General features: G+C 38.5%; 1 protein-coding gene across 1 annotated transcript in view; it reads right to left on the bottom strand.

Annotated features, from left to right (window-relative positions):
- LOC131036890 (puromycin-sensitive aminopeptidase) overlaps nucleotides 1–7,264 on the bottom strand; it is a 71,600-nt gene extending 64,336 nt beyond the window's left edge. The window contains exons 1-4 of the mRNA XM_057968902.2: nucleotides 7,115–7,264; nucleotides 6,811–6,954; nucleotides 3,527–3,601; nucleotides 3,390–3,434 (exon numbers count right to left, since the gene is read on the bottom strand). Coding sequence (XP_057824885.2) covers nucleotides 3,390–3,434; nucleotides 3,527–3,601; nucleotides 6,811–6,930 — 240 coding nt within the window. The 5' untranslated portion in view covers nucleotides 6,931–6,954; nucleotides 7,115–7,264. The remainder of the gene's footprint in view (nucleotides 1–3,389; nucleotides 3,435–3,526; nucleotides 3,602–6,810; nucleotides 6,955–7,114) is intronic.
- Nucleotides 7,265–22,721: the final 15,457 nt, after the last annotated feature.

Genomic DNA, 22,721 nt, shown 5'->3' with positions numbered 1-22,721 from the left:
CTAGATCCCTGCTCCAATTTATGAAAAAAAAAAATTGATTCGAGCCCATGCTTTCACACAAAACTTGTGACGACACTATTACAGATTTGTAATTTAGTGTACTTATTTGGTCCATTTTTCCACTTATTAGAACAAAACTTAAATCATGGTAAGACTAGAAATTTTAGTTTAAGGGTCAAGGCCAGGACATTTTAAATTTATTTTGTATGTTTTATTGTGAATAGATTTGTTTTAGCATTAGAATTTTAAACCCTAGTGGGATTGTTTTTTTAACTTATACCCTAATGAGCATTTAGGTTAAAAGATGCCCCTAAAGGCTATGCTCCATGATAATGGCACTTACTATTTTAGGACCAGCATTTTATTCTTTATGCAAACCTTCTCAAGTGAAAGTAAAACAGTTTTTGGAAAACAATTCTTCTTTTATAATTGGATTTCTCTTATGTACTATATTTATTTCAAATCTCTAACCCCTATATTTGACATGAAAATACAAAATCAAGGTTTTTACCATGTTTACCACTAGCATAGATATCTCATATACATTTCTCTAAAAGACGTCAAGAGATACCAATCTTGAGGCACCTATATATTCAATCTCTGACATAGGCTAGAGAAGCACTTTGAGATTGATATCTCTCAACATCTTCTAGATGAATCTTTGAGAAGCACTTTTGAGAATTTATGATATCTATGTTAGCTTATTAAGTTCTATATAGATGAATATACAAATGGCTGTAATGAATGTTGAGCATGTAAGTGACCATCAAATTTATGTTATAGGGTTTTTGTTGTCCCCTCGTCCATTACAACTCTCCCTTGCCACCACTGCATTTACACCTGTCAACATAATAACTATTGTCATTTTTAAGTTTATCAAGTTTTTGCCAGGCTTTTCCTGTTTTAAATATGTATTATTGGATTCCATTTACTCTTTTTGCCAAATCATGTTAATGCCAGGTGAATGGAATGATAAAATGCTGTAAATATTCCTGATCTGAAACTCCTTGGAAAAGCTATTGACATGCTTTGCAAAAGGACTCTCAAGCTAATATATACAGTATGCTAGTTTGCCTTCACATCCTTTACCTATGACTTGAAATTGCCTGCCCACTCTCTACCCCAGCTCCTCTCTTCCCATCCTCACTTTCCCCCACAAGATTCAAGCCACAAGTTAACAATCATTTCTCAAAACTGTCCTATGCGAAAGCTGTAATCCCTTCCATGGATGAGAGGATTGTTTCATGTGCTTAATTGTACAGAAAATACCCTAATCTTGTAGCACCCAGACTCTTCTAGGTAGCATCATTAACGACACAGAGATCCTGCTGGTACGTCATCAACCTGAGAATAAAATATCTTATGAGTTTTAATTTGGTCTTTGCTCTGAAAATAACCCTCCATAACTACTCAACATATAAATAAGAAACATGGCTCTCTCTTTCGTGGTGACCAAAAACAATTTATTGGACACCAGAATCCAAGCCCTCACGTTAGATGCTCTAATGATAGATTACTCTATTCAAAAGCATCTTATTATATCTATCACATACCCTAAAAACATCTTTGGTAGATCAGCAGGCCTGAAATTAATATTTGTATTCCTCTTCCAGTATAAATGTATAACTATCCCAATTTACTAAAAACTGCTGATCTACTAGCAAAGAGAAAGATATTCAACTCAAAGAGTGACCTTTTACAAAGAGGCAATGCATAGGTAAATGCTTGTGAATCTCACTGTTCTGCATATATAACTATCACAAGCTTTACAAACATCTTTGGTATATCAGCAGGCCTGAAGATAGCATTTGTATTCCTCTTCCAGTCTAAATGTTTAACAATCTCAATGTATTAAAAACTGCTAATCTACTATCAAAGAGAAGATATTCAACTCAAAAAGTGATCTTATACAAACGCAATGCACAGGTAAACGAATGTGTATCTCACTGCTATGCATATAAAAGCACATTCTAAATGGGCAAGAATTCCAACATCTGATCAAATTAGGAAGCTTGCCAAGAAATAAAATGTGAAGTAATTAGGAAACTACAACACCTTATATACTTTAGTTGGCTCACTGGCATCAACAAGTTACCCAACCATCATATAAGCTACCTTGATTTCTTCCTCTAAGAACCCCACTATGGAGATAATTCTCCTTTCAATCGGAGTTACATGAATATAGTATTTTCAGATTTTTAATGTATCATTCACCTGGTGCCAATCCCATTCCATCTCACATTTAATGCCTAATATTGTACTATTTACCACCAAAAGTCCATTCCATCACTTTTAGGTGCCATGTAAACAGTGTGAGACATGTAAGAGAATAATAGCTTCTTAACTTCACCACTCACTCCATATTGAAACAAGAAAAATTGTTAATCAGACAATTTAAGGCTCATTAATGATGAGAACATACCACAATGACGATTTCGATTTCAAATCAAAGGAACATTCTCTTGTATTTGTAGTATTTGTAGTGAGACAAGATACAAGTCCTCAGTAAATAATAACAAAATGTGCCCATCAATTCCAATATTTTAGACAAAAAACATGCAAAAGGGGTTTATTATTCTTAATATCTCCCTCGCTTGGTGCCAATCCCAATCCATCTCACATTCACTGCCCACATATCTCACTATTTACCACCAAAACTTCATGCCATCATTTTTAGCACCATGTAACCAGTGCGAGGCATGTAAAAAAAGAATATCTCCTTAACTTCACACTCACTCCATACTGAAACAGAAAAATTGTAAATCAGACAATTTAAATCATTTTTAGTGCCATCTAATCGGTGCGAGGCATGTAAAAAAAGAATATCTCCTTAACTTCACACTCACTCCATACTGAAACAGAAAAATTGTAAATCAGACAATGTAAGCCCATTACTGACGAGCACATACCACAATGATGATGTAGGTTTCAAATTAAAGGAGCATTCTCTTGCATTTGTAGTACGGCAAGATACAACTCCTTGGTAAATAATAACAGAACATTCCCATCAATTCCAATATTTCAGAAAAAAAAAACATCCAGAAGGGATTTTGCGCACTAACATGTCACAGTGTTTATAAAAAGGTTATAATAAATACTTTCTGAATATATTTGAAAGCATGAGATCAAAATGATGAGTACACCCATATAAGAGTTCAAAGAGGAACAAGCAGAGGATAAAACAATAATGTTTCAATGATTGAGGTCCCAGTGAACCAAACTAGGTTATAAAACCCATGTTAGCAATGTAAACTAAGTTGGATGAGGATGTGATATGAGTACCAAGATTGAATTTTACATCATCCATTCAACTAAAAGACTATACAGAGTGTGCAGAAAAGTCAATAACAAAAAGGATAGCCAATATAGAAGGATGGTTTGATCATTACTCTTAAAGAGCAAAAGCTGCAGCCACTTTTCTGCCAAGAAGGGACCTGTGTGGCCAAAAGTTAAATTCTTTAAAGAATCTGAAAAATGCCATGAAAATTTGCATTTATTAAAGAAAACATTAAATTTGAGAGTATACCTTTGGAAATGACTTTAATTTCAATTTACAAAATGCACGAGATCTGGTTGTACGAAGGCAGATAACAGACCTGGCCTGCAAGTCCACACAAATTGTCACCAACAATTATCAACTTAATTCTTAGAAGATTGAACAGAGTGTACCAGATAAGTAATATGAATACACAAACAAAGACTTTAGTCTAATCTTTCCAAATGATGATTAAAAAATTAAGGGATGGAAAAATAATAATATCTTCTGAAATTCAAGAAAAAGAGTATTTTCTTTTAGCAGTTCTAATTTTAGACAATTTAAATTTCACATATATTTAATGTAACAATCTTGACTAAAGTTTCAGGTTTAGGGGAATTTCTGCCAGTTGACCAAATAACTCAGAGAAAGTTTGTGCTAGATTTCATTCTTTTTTAAATCCTTTGGACTTTATTTGATGGACAAAATCTCTAACGAGCCTTGTAATTCTAGAACCAGTCATGGAACCCGCTTCATTATTTTCCCTCCCTTTTGCAAGATTCCACTTTAACAACAGCAGGGCATACAAACAATTGTATAAAAGTTGAACAAATCTCATTGCTTTCCCAGAACGGAGGATTCATTACAGATGAATTGTTGTGCTTCTTATATTGACTAGTGCTTGACAATATTTCCACCTCAGATATCCAAGGACTTATCAGCCTCCATATTGTTGTCCTTTTTGAACATAACTAGTATGTCATGTCTTTCAGAAGAAACCACTAGGGACTTGATCAACAAAAATTCAGGGGTCTTTAGATTTCTTGATTACCTCAGCAAAATAGAACTGCCAATTGAAATCAACCAGTTCTATTCTTTAAAGCCAACACATGATAAAAGGCCTGTTAAAAATCTACCAGATACCAACGCGCTAAGATAAGAATCAACTGTATTTGGAAATAATTTCATAATAGTCTCCCGTGCTTCACCCTGCTCCCTTTCTGATTTACATGCTTTTTTGGATGAATGCCAGAAGAGAACAAAACTACGTCCCACAGCTTTAAACTAGCACCCACAGCAGTTCAACTTTGTAGCAGTTTGGTTGACTCGTCTAATGAGTCACACACAATTGTTCTTTAATTAATTGTAAAGGCTCTTGAGATTACGGGTTGCTTATTCTGTACTCAGAAGCCTACGAACAGATACTGACAGTTAATTTGATCATTGCACCAGCAATTAAAATCAAGAATGTGTTTGATTACCATTGATGAGATCAGTTATGGGTAATGAAATGTCTTTCAGTATGCACACACACAGAAAAGTCACTGACTTTCTCTTAATGAGCAATTGATGTTTGGTATCTACCATCATTTGCTCAACATTCACTGGTCTGGGTACAAAGAATATTTTGCTTTGAAATTTTAATTCTTGGGCACGTCTATTATTGTCCGCAATAAACATGAGCACAAGACACAAATCTATCCTGTATGTGTATCAGGAAAAAAAGATACCAGTCATCCGGCTTGCTGTTGGTAAAACATAATTCAACATGGTCCAAAAAAATGGCTTTTGCTAGAATAGAGAATCATATCCAATAACTTCATTTTTCTTACATCATAACTCCAATGAAACTAAGACTTTACAAACAAGCTTCCGCTCAAAATTTTGTTAGATTAGAGACGGGAAAAGTTCACATTACGAATCCATCTTTAAGATGAGTGATTTGAAAAGTATCTTTCCCATCATTTTCTGAACAAAATGCAGAATCAAAACTAATAAACCATGTTTGTCTGTGAAAGAACAACTAGCAAAATTCCATACTTCCTTCCACTGTACAATGCCAGTCAAATAACATGCAACAAAATCATCAATAGTTACAAATTATTTCATTAAAAATGAGTACGATGAGGGATAAATACAAAACATATTGATTACTGCGTGTGAATCTTTCCACCTCGGATATCGAAGGACATCAGCCTCCATATGGTGGTTCTTTCTGAACATAAGTGGCATGTCATGTCTTTCAGAAGAAACCACCAGAGACTCAATCAACAAGAAGTCGGACGTCTTCAGATTTCTTGATTACCTCAGCAGAATAGAACTGCCAATTGAAAACAACTAGTTCTGTTCTTTACAGCCAATACATGATAAAAAGCACGTGAAAATGTACCAGATACCAACCCACTAAGATAAGAATCAACTGTATTTGGCAATAATTTTAGAATCCTTTCCCCTGTTTGACCTGCTCCCTTTCTGACTTTGCATACTTTATTTAGATGAATACCACAAGAGAACAAAACTACCTCCCACAGCAGTTCAGCTTTTTAACTACCTCCCACAGCAGTTCAGCTTTTTAACTACCTCCCACAGCAGTTCAGCTTTTTAACTACCTCCAACAGCAGTTCGACATTGTAGCAGTTTGGTTGACTCATCTAATGAATCACACACAATTGCTCTTTAATTAATTGTAAAGTCTCTTCAGATTACGGATTGCTAATTCTGGATTTAGAAGCCCACAAACTGACAATTAATTTGACGATTGCAACAGCAATGAAAATCAATGAATGCGTTTGATTGGCATCGATGAGAACAGTTGTGGGGAACGAGTCTTTCCAGCATGCATACACATGGAAAAGTCGCTAACTTTCTATTAATGAGCAATTAATGTTTAGTATCTGCCATTTTTTGCTCAACATTCACTGTTCTGAGTTCGAAGAATATTTTGCTTTGATATTTTAATTATTGGGCACGCTTATTACTGTCAGCTATAAACATAAGCAGAAGACACAAATCCATCCCATATGTGTATCAGGGAATAAAGATACTAGTCAATCGGCTCGCTGTTGGTAAAACTTAATTCAACATGGTCCCCCAGAAATGGCTTTTACTAGAATGGAAACTCATATCCAATGAGTTTTTTTACTTACATCATAACTCCAATGAAACTAAGCTTTAACTCCATTTCAAAAAATATTACACTATAAAAAAAACCTGCGTAATCTATAGTCTACTGTACTGAACAAACAAGCTTCCGATTGATTTTTGTTAACAAGGGACAGAAAAAATTCGCATTACGGATCCATCTTTGAAATGAGCGATTTTAACATCATTTTTTATGCATTATTTTCTGAACAAAATGCAGAATCAAAACTAGTAAACCATGTTTGTATGTGAAAGACCAACTAGCAAAATTTCATAACAAAATAGAACTTCCTATAATTAATTCTGTTACAACTTATTTCCTTAAAAATGAATTCGATGAGGGGCAAAAACAAAACTGCAATAGATTTCAAAAACGATCACAAAGCAAAGAAAGAACTAAGGATTGGATCGACCGCAGGTAATAACGACGCAGATTCCAAACAAGCCATCGTAGTGCCCATGGAAAGCCGCGAAGAAATAACTGATGCCAACCCTAACCCGGGCCTCTGGCATGGCACAATCAGCCTTGCCATTATACTAAAAACCCCTTCCCTTCCCTTCAATCAGCAAAACAAACCACAACATCGCAAAATTAAAACCCTACACATTCAAATTACATCCAAAACAGCACAATAAACGTAAGGGAACAACAATCACAAGCCCTACAATAAGCAATCAAAGATTCAAATACGTTAAGCCTTAATAAGCATCCCATACCAGAATACTAAAACAGCCTAATCTTTTTCCAATTCATGGGGTTTAAGAACGTGTCTTTGTCATATTTTAAAGGTCCTACAGTACATATCTGCAGGCCAGAAACAAAACAGATAGATGGAAGACATATATGTACAGTGTACCCGCCAGAGTACAAAAAGAAGAAAGAGCAACAGAATATATAATATTTCGTCAAATTTAATTGAAGCCGAAGAAAAAATGAATGGCAGAGATTGATCGGAGGCTTATCTCACCTTCACCTAGGGCTGAATAAGGATGGACAATACAGGCTCGGCTGCTTCAACCAAATATCAGTAATTAAGCATACCATTGCTCTCTTATATTCTAGCTTGGAACTCAATCTTTAGTTAAATATAATCAATTTGGATTTTTCATTCCTTGCTTACTTCTATAATTAGATAGTGTTTGTTGTGCTGCGTGGCAATCTGTGTGTAGTCTTCTTTTCAGTCTATTTAGTCCATTATGGATAGGCGTCTTGTGAGGGGACTTTACGGAAAAGATTATTTTTTATTATTATTATTAATTCGATTGATAGGACATTTCCAAGCTGGATTTTCTCAATAACTCCAAATATTTGGTTGCTTTTGGTCAAAGGAAATTATGTTTTTGTTTTTACTAGTTTAAATATTATTGATAAAATTATATTTATTTATTATTATCAATCTATATGATGTGTTTGAGGATAAACTCTTTATTTTTATTATATTTAGTCATTAAAATAAAGAACAAGCATTTTTATATCTTATGTAATTAACAATAGAATGAAGAATAATGTAAACAATATGATGTAATTGATGATGGATGTAAGAAAAGGAAACAAGCATGAATGTATTTTTATTAGAATTTAATTAATATCAAAACTCACAAAGCTAAACAATAATATCCTCTTAAGAACACTATGTTGAAGGCGTTCCAAATGTGACCTCGTGACACTTACATCATCAATACCTCATTGATCTTTGAAAAATAGAAAAATGATCATGGAGTCAAAATAAGGCAAGTAAATCATCATTCTCAACTTTGAACTTGTGACCTTAGCTATGTTAAAATTTTACAATCCCCTCACATACATGCTATATTTTTTTATCGTTTGCAACTATGCACAAGTTCAACCACTTTATAATTACTATTTCATATGGGATATTATTTCTAGGGTATACTCACTTTCCTTAATTTTGATGAATATATGTGTTTTATTATACACCTATGAAACATGCATTAGACTTTTGTTTTACAAGTTGCTTAAAATTTGTCTCTTGCAAGCATTCATTGATTTGATTTTCTATCTAAAATATATTTACATGAAATTTTCTATATAAATCAACTAGGTTGAAATGGATCCTTCAATAACATATTTGTGACAAATTTGGATCAAATGTTGAGTTTGGATTTTAATAAATCTATTTATACTTTTGTTATTTTATATTTTAATGCCCAACCTATTGCTATGGATTTTTATACGTAGCATACCTATAAGTTGTGAAACCTACAAGGTTGAATGGCAAAGATCATTCGTCTACTTAAAATATGGATAGCCTTATGATTTTTCCTTAAATATCAATTGAATAATGTAATGATATGTGTATGTTGGAAATGTGGTGTCAACCTGCAATAGGAGGAAACATCTCAAACACACACACATGAAACATTGCATTAGAGGTTAGAAATCAATCAAAACAGCAAGTTAAATGAATCTAAACTCTTTAAAATCGTTCCATGTTCCTCTATCTCCAAGGATCTTCAAGATTCAAGGTGGCTCTCAGCTTGGAAGAGCACTTGATTCTTTAAGATGACAACCTAAAGAACGAGATTTATGATTCTAAGATCTAAATGGAATGCAACCAAGATCCTAGTGATGATTTAGATATGAAACTAGATGATGATAGGATGCAAGATGTTTATATGAAGCTTAAACTAGTATGAAAATGATACTAAGATAAAGCTCACATGATATATCTAATATTAGAATGCTATCAAAATGATCCAAAATGTTATTATATATGTATATGGTGAAAATGGATAACAACAATGTTGAAAGACTAAATGAATTCAACCACAAAACCCTAGCCTAACAACAACAAAGGTCCACCATAACATATGAAGATTACCTAAGACAATGCAAATCAAATGAAATCACAAAGATTATACCATCACATGTCCAATAGGGTTTGGATCTTCATTCTTCCTATCTCCATTGATCTTGCTTGATATATTTGCTCTTAGATTTTATATATGCACAAGAGCTCAACAAAGAACGGAAATGTGGTTGCAAGTAAGATCGCATATGAAAGTGCAAAAGGCGTAGTGTAGTCGAGTGCGCAATTGAGTTAGGGTTTGATAATGAAGGAAGCATCTTCTTATATAGAAGACACTATAAGAAATGGAGGGATAAGATTGAGAGGTGTAAAAGATAAATGGTCGGCTATGATTAGAGGGTAGGTAAAGAAAATAATAAAATAATGAAAGGGGTAGGTAGCGTAGGAATTAAGAGATGAATGACACTTGTCATGGGTGGAAAAGGTTAATGAATTAATTAAATAAATGAAGATTTATTTAATTAATAGAAGAAGTGGGATCAATTAAATAAATAAGATATTTATTTAATTTAGGAAAAGGATAATTTAAATAAATAAATGTATTTATTTAAATGAGAAATAAAGCTAAAAAAGGATAAATGAATTAATTAAATAAATAAATATTTATTTAATTAATAGAAAAATTAGGTTTAGATAATTAAATAAATAAAAATTATATATTTAATTAGACATGACAATTTTAGGTGTCTACATTTTGCCCCTCTTCGAGACAATGCAACTTGTCGCGTTGTTTCAAAGAAGATAAGATGAACTGATACAAAGTTGCCCCAAGATGGAAATGATATGCCCCCTCGAGAGATTGGATGAAAATGTCTGAAAAGGTCGCAGACAATATCTCAATAAGAAACAAAGGCTAGAAAGGACTGACCGGATAGGATAGAGTGATAGAGTCACGGGATAATGAAGACTGACTCGGGCTAGGGCTAGGGCTAGGGCAATCTATAAAATAGACCACGAGGGAAAACATCCTCATTGTCATCCACACATCCAAGAGATCAGAGTGCAAAGAGATAATAGAGCAACAACAGTCAACAGTGATAGCATTGGTGCATAGATTCGATTGCATTCGCCGATTTCAGAGGCCAGCAGACACAGGAGAGCCGGTGAGCACCACAAGACCTCTTTGTACTTTGTCACATTAATTGTTGTCATTAATGCATCTTAGGTAGTGCAATAAATGCGCTTTAGGATAATGTCAAAAATGTGTAGGCGCATCTGCGTTGGTGCCAGGCGCGTCTATGCTGGGAAAAGCGTCTGTGCCAAATGCGAGCACGTCTGCGTTGTGCAGGCGTGTTTGTGCAATGTGGGCACGTCTGTGCAGAGCAGGCACGTCTGTGTATTTCAGGCACATCTATGCAGAGAAGGTGCATTTATGCAGTCTTTAAGCGCATTTATGTCTTCAAGGTCAAATCGACAATTCTGTGATGAACATACGCTGTCAATTGGATAAGCTGCTGAGAGGATACACTCAAGCAGGTCCTCTAGGGAAGATTAGGATAGTAGATAGGGCTAGGATTGACAATTCTGTGATAGAACATACGTTGCCAATTAGGAAACTACTCAAGAGGATACACTCAAGTCTAGCCCTAGGATAGGATAGATCGACGCACTTTGTGATGAACAATGAGCACCAAGTGTATATGGTGAAAATGGATAACAATAATAACAATATTGAAAGGCTAAATGAATCCAACCACAAAACCCTAGCCTAACAACAACAAAGATCCACCATAACATATGAAGATTACCTAAGATAATGCAAATCAAATGAAATCACAAAGATTATACCATCACATGTCCAATAGGGTTTTGATCTCCATTCTTCCTATCTCCATTGATCTTGCTTGATATATTTGCTTTCAGATTTTATGTGCACAAGAGCTCAACAAAGAATGGAATGTGGTTGCAAGTAGGATCGTAGTGTAGTCAAGTCATTAAGATGATTCATTAGGGTTTGATAATGAAGGAAGCATCTCCTTATATAGAAGACACTATATGAAATGGAGGGATAAGATTGAGAGGTGTAAAAGGAGGTCGGCTATGATTAGAGGGTAGGTAAAAGAAATAATAAAATAATGAAAGGGGTAGGTAGTGTATGAATTAAGAGATGAATGACATGTGTCATAGGTAGAAAAGGCTAATGAATTAATTAAATAAATAAAGATTTATTTAATTAATAGAAGAAATGGGATAATTAAATAAATAAGATATTTATTTAATTTAAGAAAAGGATAATTTAAATAAATAAATGTATTTATTTAAATGAGAAATAAGGCTAGAAGAGGATAAATGAATTAATTAAATAAATAAAGATTTATTTAATTAATAGAAGAATTAAGCTTAGATAATTAAATAAATAAAGATATTTATTTAATTAGACATGACAATTTTGGGTGTCTACATTTTGCCCCTCTTTGAGACAATGCGGCTTGTCGCGTTGTTTCAAAGAAGATAAGATGAACTGATACAAATTTGCCCCAAGATGGGAATGATATGCCCCCTCGAGAGATTGGATGAAAATGTCTGAAAAGATTGCAGACAATCTCTCGATAAGAAAGACGGGATAGAATGGATTGACCGGATAAAGTGACAAAGTCACAGGATAACGAAGACTGACTCGGGAAATGAATGCGAGGGCTAGGGTAGGCTATAAGATAGACCATGGGGGAAAATACATCCTCATTATCATCTACACATCCACAAGAGCATATTGCAGAGCGAAAATTTAGTAGGAGCAGTCAGCAGCGATGGCTTTCACTCACAGATTCGATCGCGTTCGTCGATTTTAGAGGCCAGCAGAGGCAGGAGAGCCGGTAAGTACCACCAAACCTCCTCGTACTTTGACGCATTTAATTTTGTCATTAATGCATGTCGAATAGGGTAATAAATGCGTTTAGACTAGGGTCCAAAAAGTGTCAAAAAATGTTTAGGCGCGTCTGCGTTGGTGTCAGGCGCGTCTATGTTTGTGCCAGGTGCGTTTGTGTCTGGACCCGCGTCTGTGTCAAATGCGGTCGCGTCTGTGTTGTTCAGGCGCGTTTGTGCCAAGAAGGCACGTCTATGTCAACTAGGCGCGTCTATGCAGAGCATAGGCACGTCTATGTCAACTAGGCGCGTCTATGCAGAGCATAGGCACGTCTATGTCAACTAGGCGCGTCTATGCAGAGCATAGGCACGTCTGTGTCCGGCAAGCACGTCTGTGTCCGACAGGCGCGTTTGTGCAGTCTTTGAGCGCGTTTATGTCGTGTAAGCGCGTTTGCGTTAAAAAAAGTATGAATTTGCATCTTCTAGGTCAAATTGGCAGTTCTGTGATGAACATATGCTGTCGATTGGATAAGCTGCTGAGAGGATACACTCAAGTAGGTCCTCTAGGAAGACTAGGATAGATCAAGGCACTTTGTGATGAACAATGAGTACCAAGATAGAGTACTTTGTAATGAACAGGGAGTACTGAAATACGAGCAGCACTTTGTGATAAACAGGGAGTGGAAATGTAAGTAACACTTTGTGATGAACAGGGAGTGTCACACACGTAGTACTTTGTGATGAACAGGGAGTACCACTACGATAAAAGCAACACTTTGTGATGAACAATGAGTGTCACTAGGATAGATAGCAATGTGCATTGGATAAAAAAGTAGCATTTTGTGATGAACAGTGAATGCCATTATGACTGACATGATTTGATTTGTTTGACTGCAGGAGTATTTGCCGATGCTAGAGTCACGAGAGAGATTCCCGTCGACACAGAGGTTGCGACTTGAGTTGTCGTTCGAGGACAGAGTTGCCATCGAGGAGATGGGTTTGAGACATGTGTTGTATGTGCCTGAGTTTCGGGCGAATATGGGACTGTTGACTGCGCTGGCTGAGAGATGGCACTCTGAGACGTGCACATTTCATCTGTCGATGGGTGAGATGACAGTCACCCTGGAGGATGTATACAGGATTCTGCGGGTGTCGATCGATGGGGAGCTAATCCCATACGATTGAGATGGTGACAGAGAGGCATTGAGACGGGTATTTCAGGACCCTGGATTGGAGATGAGGGCAGGACACGTGGCCTGGGATACCATGACAGCCATAGGGTTAGCATTGCTGGCAGTGATCAGAGGAGCTATCAGTGGGTTCCTATGTCCGGATAGGGCGACACGGGGATTGGCTGTGGGTTGGGGGGGAGCACTGGAGACGCTGATGACACAACATACCAGATATGCCTGGGGACCGTGTGTGCTGGCACACTTGTATTATGAGCTGCATCAGTTTGTTTATCATGGATCAGTGGGATTGGGCTGCGGAGTTACATTGTTGCAGGTATGGGCTTACGAGCATCTGCCAGTGATGAGGCCGATACACTTCAGAGGTAGGGGACATGGACGCAACTTCGTGCATTTATATGATATGATCACCTAGCAGCCACGGATTGGCAGGCTAGAGTACTAGCGGTGAGTGATTGATGACATTGATGAGGTCATATGGCGACCTTATCTGGGCTGCAAGCAGTGGGAGGATGACGCAGTCGAGCTACCGTACACCTTCCGGAGCAGGTATCTGATTGGGCGGACGCCCTATGTGCTGGAGAGGCAGCTGGTAGACAGGATTGGCTGACAGTTTGGCCGGATTCAGAGGATGCCCCGGGGATCAGGCATGTATGCCCGCACAGTCAACGATCAGGCACAATTTGGGTCGTTACTGTCATATGATCAGGCAGTGACTCAGCTGGTGGAGATGATACCTCTTCCATGGGACATGTGGCCTGAGATTGAGGACGTCGGGATGGATGTTGAGTATACAACATATTGGGCAGAGCATCCATTCCCCCGATTGACAGATCCAGGAGAGGCACTGGAGGGAGATGGTGGTGGTGACGAGGATGATGGTGGAGGCGATGGGGGCAGAGGCCGACGGAGGAGGAGAGGAGTAGTTGGAGAGAGGCGAGTTGCTCCTCGGATGGAGGGTGGAGAGGAGAGGCAGGCTCAAGTGGTGAGGAGTCGCGGTGGATTGCCTTTACAAGTGCCAGCAGCACAGGGTCCCAGGCAGGTGCAGATATAGGGACAAGGACAGAGATAGGTACTAGTACAAGCACAGGGGCAGGCACCCGCAGAGGATGAGCCACAGGCAGGGGCAAAGGCAGAGGGGGTTGACCCAGTGGAGGTTGAGCTACTGGATCTGAGGGAGATCTGTCAGGGCCAGGCAGATGAGATTCAAGATTTGGAGAGGGAGAGGGATCGGCTCAGGACCAGGCTCAGGGATACTGAGCGAGAGCGGGATCAGGCTATCCAGCGCTACACAGAGGCTGAGACAACACTAAGGGCTGGGAGGTAGGCAACAAAGGACACAGGGGCTGGATATGCTTATGTCCTACGGGCAGGAGAGGAGATAGCCTACTGGAGGGACCTCTACTATGGTGCAGTGCCAGCAGATCAGCGGGCGAGGAGCTTCCATAGTCTGTCGCGTACAGCGACAGCTACGGGGGGGAGCCGGAGGAGACAGACATCGAGTGGTGGGGTCATGGGTCCTCCACCACCACCAGATAGAGGAGACAGGCAGGATGATCTTGGGGCGGGTCCTTCAGGGGCTCATATTCCGTCGAAGCCAGGCGTCTTCGAGGGAGGGAGTTCATCATAGCCTTAGAGGGCTCCCTTTGTATCAGTTATGTACCATTTTTGTATTGTAGACACCTAGGGGTGCTTTTGTAGCCATATGATTTTGACATCATTGTATCATGACACTTTTGATTATATATATGAGATGATTCATATTTGCAGCAGCTATATGCATGTGTACCTATGTGATGAGATGTTTTATGATGTATGTTGTATGCTATGGATGCAAATGTGTATATGATGCAATGCAATATTTATATATATATATTTTTTATGTTTTATATGTTATGCCAATGCAAATGTGAATGTATGAAATGCAAATGAATATGATAATGCAAATAATTATTTACATGATGAAAATGTAAAATGTGCTAATATGTGTTGTGTGCAGGATGTGATGCAGTTGTGATATCTATATGTATGTATGAAATGCTTATATGTGGTAATGCAGGTGCAACTACATGAAATGCAAATGTTTTTGGCATGTCATTATACTCAGTCATGTGATAGCAGGCTACGCGGACTTGAGAAGGATGATGGAAGTCAATCAAGAAAGGGGGATGAAAGACAGAAGATATGAAAGTAAAAGAGCTTCTTGTGCGTTATCATCATTGAGCTTTATTATGGCAAGTAGGTTATGACTATCGAGGCATATGTTCGACCCAGAAAGTCATTGTACCTGTTTGCATGGAGACAAGACAGTCACAAACAAGGAATGCCCCAGTTCACACTAGACTCACAATGTCCTCATATCCTTGGACAAGTCATAGCATTACTAAGAGACAATCCACAGACAGCAAAAGAAAATAGGTGACGATACCCCATCCTCGCCTTTCTAGTCAAAGACATCCTGGAGATAGAATCTCTAGTCAAAGACATCCTGAAAAAGCTAAAAGACATGTCCCCAGAAAGATAAAATCAAAAGGAAACCAAGACTCGACACCAACATCCACTGTAGTCCTCAAGTTTAGTGTCTCTTGTCACTTGTATAAGTCTTATTTGATTGTGGTCACAATGTTTACTTTCACAGAAAGGATAGATAGCACTGAACCATAATGTTGTCTGAGTCTGTTGAAAGATTTGATTTGTTGAAGCCCATTGTTGCTGCTGTGTCTCATCCGAAACTGACTGAATCCATGAAATTGATACTTTATTGTGGAGAAGATGAAACTTTATTGCGGATCTACGATGCAAATGTTGCTTTATTGTAGATTGTGCACGGATAGACTAAAGGAAGTTGGAAGAAACTATACTCCTCGAAACATGTAATGTTCTCAGTTCCACACCCATCACTAGACGTAAGATTTTGCTTTAGCCACAGATAGGATCTGATTTATTATGGATGGAAAGGGATGAAAAGGATTGTTTATTATGAATGGCTAACCAATCTTAGGTAGATCAATAACAAGCCATGATGGGAATGGGTAAGTTTATAATGAACGAATAGGTTGTGAGTGTGTGCAAAGTGAAGGGATGAAAGAGAATCCTGAAGGAGGGAGGAGCAATGTCTCTACGCATGGCGCTGGTGACCCAGTTTTCACTATGGTACTTGCCCAGGGTGCCACCGAAGTGGTTTTCACTGTTGGACGAAATTATTTCTTTGTACTTTTTTTATTTTTCAATTTTTTTTGTGTCACAAGGCACTTGTTTGCCAGGTTTTCACCAAGTAATGATTTTTTTGTTTTATAATTTTTTTTGTATTTTTGAAATTTTTGATTTTTTTTGTATTTTTGAAATTTTTGATTTTTTTTGTATTTTTCGAATTAGAATACTCTGAAGAGCTTATGTGTAGAACCTGCGAAGGTGCATGCTATTGATAGAATCCTCCAAAGGTTCACCTTCTGTAGTTGAGAGCTGATATGCACCAGATCCATATGCTGCTATAATAATGTAAGGACCAAGCCAGTTTGGTTCGAACTTGCCCTTTTTCTCTCTGTCTTGTTGATTTTTAGGATTTTTTCTAAGAACCAAGTCACCCACCTCAAATGTGTGAGGCTTGACCTTGTGATTGTAGCTGCGACTCACTCATTGTTGATAAGCTTTGAGATGACTAAAAGCAATTTGTCTTCGTTCATCCAGTAGTTCCAGTTCTTGTAAGCGAGAAACCCTGTAGTCTTCATCACTGATGATGTGTTGCAAAGAGACCCGTAAAGAGGGTAGCTCGACCTCAATAGGCAAGATGGCTTCAGAACCATAGACTAGTGAATAGGGTGTAGCTCCTATGGGTGTACGGACACTTGTGTGATAGGCCCAAAGTGCAGGATTAAGTTGAATATGCCAATTACGGCCAGCATCGTCGACTGTCTTCTTTAGGATTTTAACGATTGTCTTGTTAGATGCCTCAGCTTGGCCATTACCTTGGGGGTAGTATGGTGTGGAGAAACAGTGGGCGATATGGAAGCGGTCACAGAGTTCACGAACATCCTTATTTTTGAAGGGACGCCCGTTATCAGTGATAATGGAAACAAGAATACCGTATTGGCAAATGATATAGTTAAGGATAAATGTAGCAATCTGTTTTCCAGTAACTTGTGTGAGAGGCACGGCTTCAATCCATTTTGTAAAATACTTTGTGACAGTGATAATGAATTTATGACCATTGGAAGAAGGAGGGTGAATCTTGCCTATGAGATCGAGTCCCCATCGACAAAAGGGCCAAGGAGACGCAAGCGGTTGAAGTTCTTGTGCTGGCGCATGTATGAGATCTCCATGAATTTGACACTGCTTACATTTCTTGACAAACTGGTATGAATCTTTCTCCATATTGGGCCAGTAATATCCAATCCTGATGAGTTTCTTGGCCAAGATAGGACCACTAGCATGTGGACCACATATCCCTTCATGCACTTCTCGTAACGCAATCTGAGCTTCGTCGCTTTCTAAACATCTAAGAAGAGTGCCATCTAGACCTCGTCGGTATAGCTAAAATGACATATCGAGAGGATTGGCGAATGAAAGTGCGATGTTGGTTATTTGATAGATCAGGAGGTAAAGTATTGTCACGTAGGTATGTGAAAATGGAACCATATAACTGGGATTCGGGACCGACAACGCATAACGTCTCAGTAGACATGATCTCATATGAAGGGACCAAAAGGTTATCCACCAAGAAGTCATAGCGGGTCTCGTTTGGAGGCAGATCGATCAGTGAAGCAATTGTAGCCATGGCATCTGCGGCGCGATTCTGCTCTCTTGGTATCTGCTCAAAGTCTATCTTTATGAAATTTTGTTTCAGACCATCCACCATTTGTTTATAAGGCATTAGCTTCTCATCTTTTGTTTGGTAATCATCAGTTGCTTGACGGATAACAAGTTGGGAGTCCCCAAAAACACGAAGTTCCTGGAACTTCCATTGAACTGCAATTCGTAATCCTGTTGTTAATGCCTCATATTCCGCTATATTGTTAGTGCAAGGAAATGATAAGCGATATGATTTTGGTATAGAATCTCCCTGAGGAGTTATAAAGAGGATGCCAGCTCCTGCCCCATGCTGTGTATATGAGCCGTCAAAGTATAGTTGCCATGGCTTTGCATGTGACATTGTCAAAATGGATTCATCTGGAAATTCTGAACTTAGAGGAACATCATCTATCATGGGAGCATCTGCTAATTGATTTGCGATGGCTTGTCCTTTTATTGCTTTTCTGTCCACATACTCGATGTCGAATTCATTCAGTATCATTACCCATTTGGCCAGTCGCCCAGTAAGTGCTGCCTTATTGAGAAGGTATTTCAATGGGTCTATCCTTGCAACTAACTTTGTCTTATGAGTAAGCATGTAATGTCATAATTTATGTGAAGCAAAGACCACAGCAAGGCATGCGCGCTCAATTGGTGTGTAGTTTAGCTCATATCCCACCAATGTGCGACTGATATAATATACTGCCTTTTCCTTGCCTTCAGCAATTTGTTGCGCTAAGAGTGCCCCCAATGCTGTTGGAGTAGCTGAAATGTATAATAACAGTGGTTGATCCGGAACTGGTGGCATCAGAACTGGCGGGTTTAGAAGATAATCTTTGAGCGTCTGGAAAGCCTGTTGACAGTTGTCATCCCATTTAAATTTGATGTTTTTATGTAGCAGGTGCTGAAAAGGATTACACTTATCTGCCAGTTGTGCTATGAATCTTCGAATGGACTGGAGTCTACCTTGTAAGGATCGAAGTTGACTGATATTTCTTGGTGGTTGCATTTCCAAAATAGCTTTGACTTTTGCTGGATCTGCTTCAATTCCTCTTTTGGATACAATGAATCCTAGGAGCTTCCCAGAGGTTACTCCAAAGACACATTTCTTAGGGTTTAATCTTACTTTGTATTTTTCCAACCGATCAAAGGCAACTAAAAGTATGTCCAAATGTGTATTTCTGTCTATTGATTTGACCAAGAGGTCGTCAACATAATCTTCCACTGTTACATGCATGAGATCATGAAAGATAGTAGTCATGGCTCTTTGATATGTAGCACCTGCATTCTTTAGCCCGAAAGGCATGACATTCCAGCAGAAAGTTCCCCATGGGCAAGTAAATGATGTTTTGTGTTGATCCTCGGGTGCGATCCTTATCTGATTATAACCAGAGAATCCATCCATTAATGATAGCATTTCATGACCTGCCGTGAGATCAACAATCAAGTCAATATTTGGTAATGGGAAGTCATCCTTTGGACAAACTTTGTTGATGTCTCTAAAATCTGTACATATTCTGATGCTGCGATCTGGTTTACTAACAGGTACCAAGTTGGAGATCCATTCGGGATAATCAATTGGGCGTATGAATCCGACATCCAATAACTTCTCAAGTTCTGCTTTGACTGGTAATGCCACTTGTGGATGCATTTTTCTTAATTTCTGTTTCACTGGTTTTGCCCCCGGTTTGACTGTCAGATGATGCATTACCAAATCTGGATCAATCCAGGCATATCAGCGTATGACCAGGTGAAGTTGATTTGTCATTCTTTGAAGAAACTTATGAATTTTGACCTTTCGGACTCTGTCATTGATTGAGCTAGGAATATTTTGTGTGGAACCTCTTCCGTACCAATGTTTGTTTTGATAGTCTCCTCTACCAACATGGATGACTTTTCTTCATATGATGCTAGGAGAATGTCGAGCCTTCCATCTTCGAGTGCCTCAGAGAGGTTTTCACCCTCAGATACGTCCTTTCTTTTTACTTTTTTGGAGTCAGATAGCGCCACAATGTGGTTTTCACCATAAGACCCTTGATTTGTTCTTATTTTCACATTTTTGCGACTAGAAGGTCCGACATCCTCACCGAAATATGCCACGCTATTGAGTTCTATGGTGTATCCTGCTTTATGGTCTCCAGGGGGAAGATCATCTCGTATGCCTAAATAGTCAATAAAAGCTTCATCGTTTTGGAATGTATCCAACTGTGTAGGTCCTTCATGATCCCAATCAATGAGTTGGTGGTGAACAAGGGGAAGGTCGTTAATGCCCTCGAAGTTAGCGGGGCTAAGAGTGTAGATGTGGTTATATTCGGGTATGTCAAGGTAATTATCGAGGTCATCGATGGCACTCTCCTCATCAGTCTCGATCATGAGCGAATCCAAATTATCGTCACTAGTAGTGCGTTCCGGAACAGGTGTTCTCATCCTATGTGATTTCAACCTAGAACCTTGAGACAAGGACTGTGTAGACTCTTCATAGGTTGTTTCTTGACCAACTCTGAATTTGTTATAAAACTCCTCCTCTTCTGTGGGTTCACCTGGCTCTCTGAATGTCTCGATGAGCTCGTAGTCACTGGAAGACTTGTCGGAACCCCATTCCCATTCGTTGGAATCTATGGAATATCGATTCTCTTGTTGAATTTTGGCAGCTTTGATTTGTAAGGCTTCTTCTGTCCTTTGGGTGTGGACCTTGGAAGTTAAGAAACCAAGTCCTTTCAAGCGTTCCTTCTTGAAAGTCAATTCAGGTTGTAGAGGTTCCATGATGCCTTCCTTTTGTAACCCCAGAGGGCTTTTTCCATCATACCCGAATTTTTGTAGCATTTTGAAGCCTTTGCCATATTTCTCACATGGTAGGTTGATGTGATCTTGTGTTTCCTCTTCATTGTCCCTGAAAAGCATTTGGTATAAATCTTCCTCTTCTAGTTCACCCCATCTTTGAAAGGTAGTGGGATCCCATTTGAGTTTCATGATGGAGATTTGCTTGTTAGGATGTGGTCTTCCATATTCTTTTGGGGAACTCATGACTTGTCGTAAGTACATGGTCTGATTTAAAGTATATTCCCCCATGCCTTTGTCCTGAAACTTGCCTTTGAGCTCACCTTGTTTGGATGTCGAAGGTTTTAATGACTCAGGATCAATGTATGCCGACGAAGGAACAGCTTCCCGATTACTAGGAATGATGGTCTCAGTCTTTGATTTCAGGTTATTGCAATATATGAATGGATTAGGATCGCCGTTAACTGTTACTTCCACTCCATTATGAGGAAACTTAATGCATTGGTGATATGTGGATGGGACTGCCCTCATTTCATGGATCCAAGGACGTCCTAACAATATGTTATAAGTGAGATTTAAATCCAGGACTTGACAGACCGCATCCTTTGTAACTGGCCCAACTCTAAGAGGTAAGATGACTGTATCCTTGGATGAACGCTCTTCATCATCATATGCCTTAATGGTGATCTTGTTTGTAGAATGTACAGCTTTATCAGAATATCCCAATTGTGTGATAGTGCTTAATGTGCAAATGTTTAGACCTGCTCCTCCATCTATCAGGACTCATTTTATTCGATGTTTGTGTATGAAGGCTTCAATGTGTAATGGCGCATTATGCGGCTGACTTACAGAGGCGTCATCAGCTTCCGTGAAAGTAAGTGAATGTGGAATGGAAAGATATCCCACCATGGCTTGAAACTGGTCCACGTTTAGATCAGTAGGAATAGTAGTATCTCTCAAGATTTTGTCAAGAATAGCTTTATGCGCAGGAGATATGCGTAATAGCTCAAGGATTGAAATGAGTGCGGGTGTCTTCCCTAACTGTTCTACAAGGTCATACTCAGGTTTGGTTGATGAAGAAGCGGTGTTTTTAGTTGGAGCACCTTGCAAAGTTATTTTACCTCGGCAGGTTGTAACATGATATTCAGAGGTAGGTTCAGAAGAAGATCCAACACCTTTTAGGACAATCCTGGGTCTCTGAGTAGAATTTTCAGACGCTTTGTCCTTGATGATAATGGTAGAGACATGATTGTCCATCGAGATGTGATTGATGGTTGAATCATAGTTGTAGGATGCTCTGGTATAGTTGGTTTGATCATCTGTGGCTTTGGCTTTTCCCTTGTCATGCTTTGGGAATGGTTCCTTAAACATCTCATGTTCTTGATTAGATGAGTGCCCTTCAATCTCAATGTCACCCCTATCAATGAGATCTTGTATGATGTTCTTTAGTCGATGACAATTTCCTGTCTTATGACCCTTGCTCTTATGAAATTCACAATACTCATCATCATTCCACCAATTTGGTTTAACCTTTGGTTCATATGGCGGGAAATTTGGAATTGTGATCACCTTGTTTGCCACAAGTTTCTTGAAAACTGACTCAAGTGGTTCTCCCAATGGAGTGTACTTCCTTCATGATCTAGAAGTTGTTTGAGTATTCACTTGATTGTTTGTAGAACTTGATCCAGAAAAAATGAATTTGGGTCGCACTGTGTTGGCATCAACAATACCATCATTGACTGTGTTCTTGTTTTTATTCCAAAATCTTGGTTTGTCTTTTCCTTTAAAGTCATCTTTGTTTTCCTTGAATATTTTGATGACTCCTTGTTCAATTAAGACCTTTTCTGTCGCTAAGCCTTTTTCAATGACATCCTTGAAGGTGGACAAACAAGCTTTCCTTAAATCATAGCCAATGTCTTTGTTAACATTTTGTGT

Source organism: Cryptomeria japonica, chromosome 8 (genome assembly GCF_030272615.1).
Source record: "Cryptomeria japonica chromosome 8, Sugi_1.0, whole genome shotgun sequence".
Lineage (NCBI taxonomy): Eukaryota > Viridiplantae > Streptophyta > Pinopsida > Cupressales > Cupressaceae > Cryptomeria > Cryptomeria japonica.
This window is presented reverse-complemented; position numbering and strand designations above follow the sequence as displayed.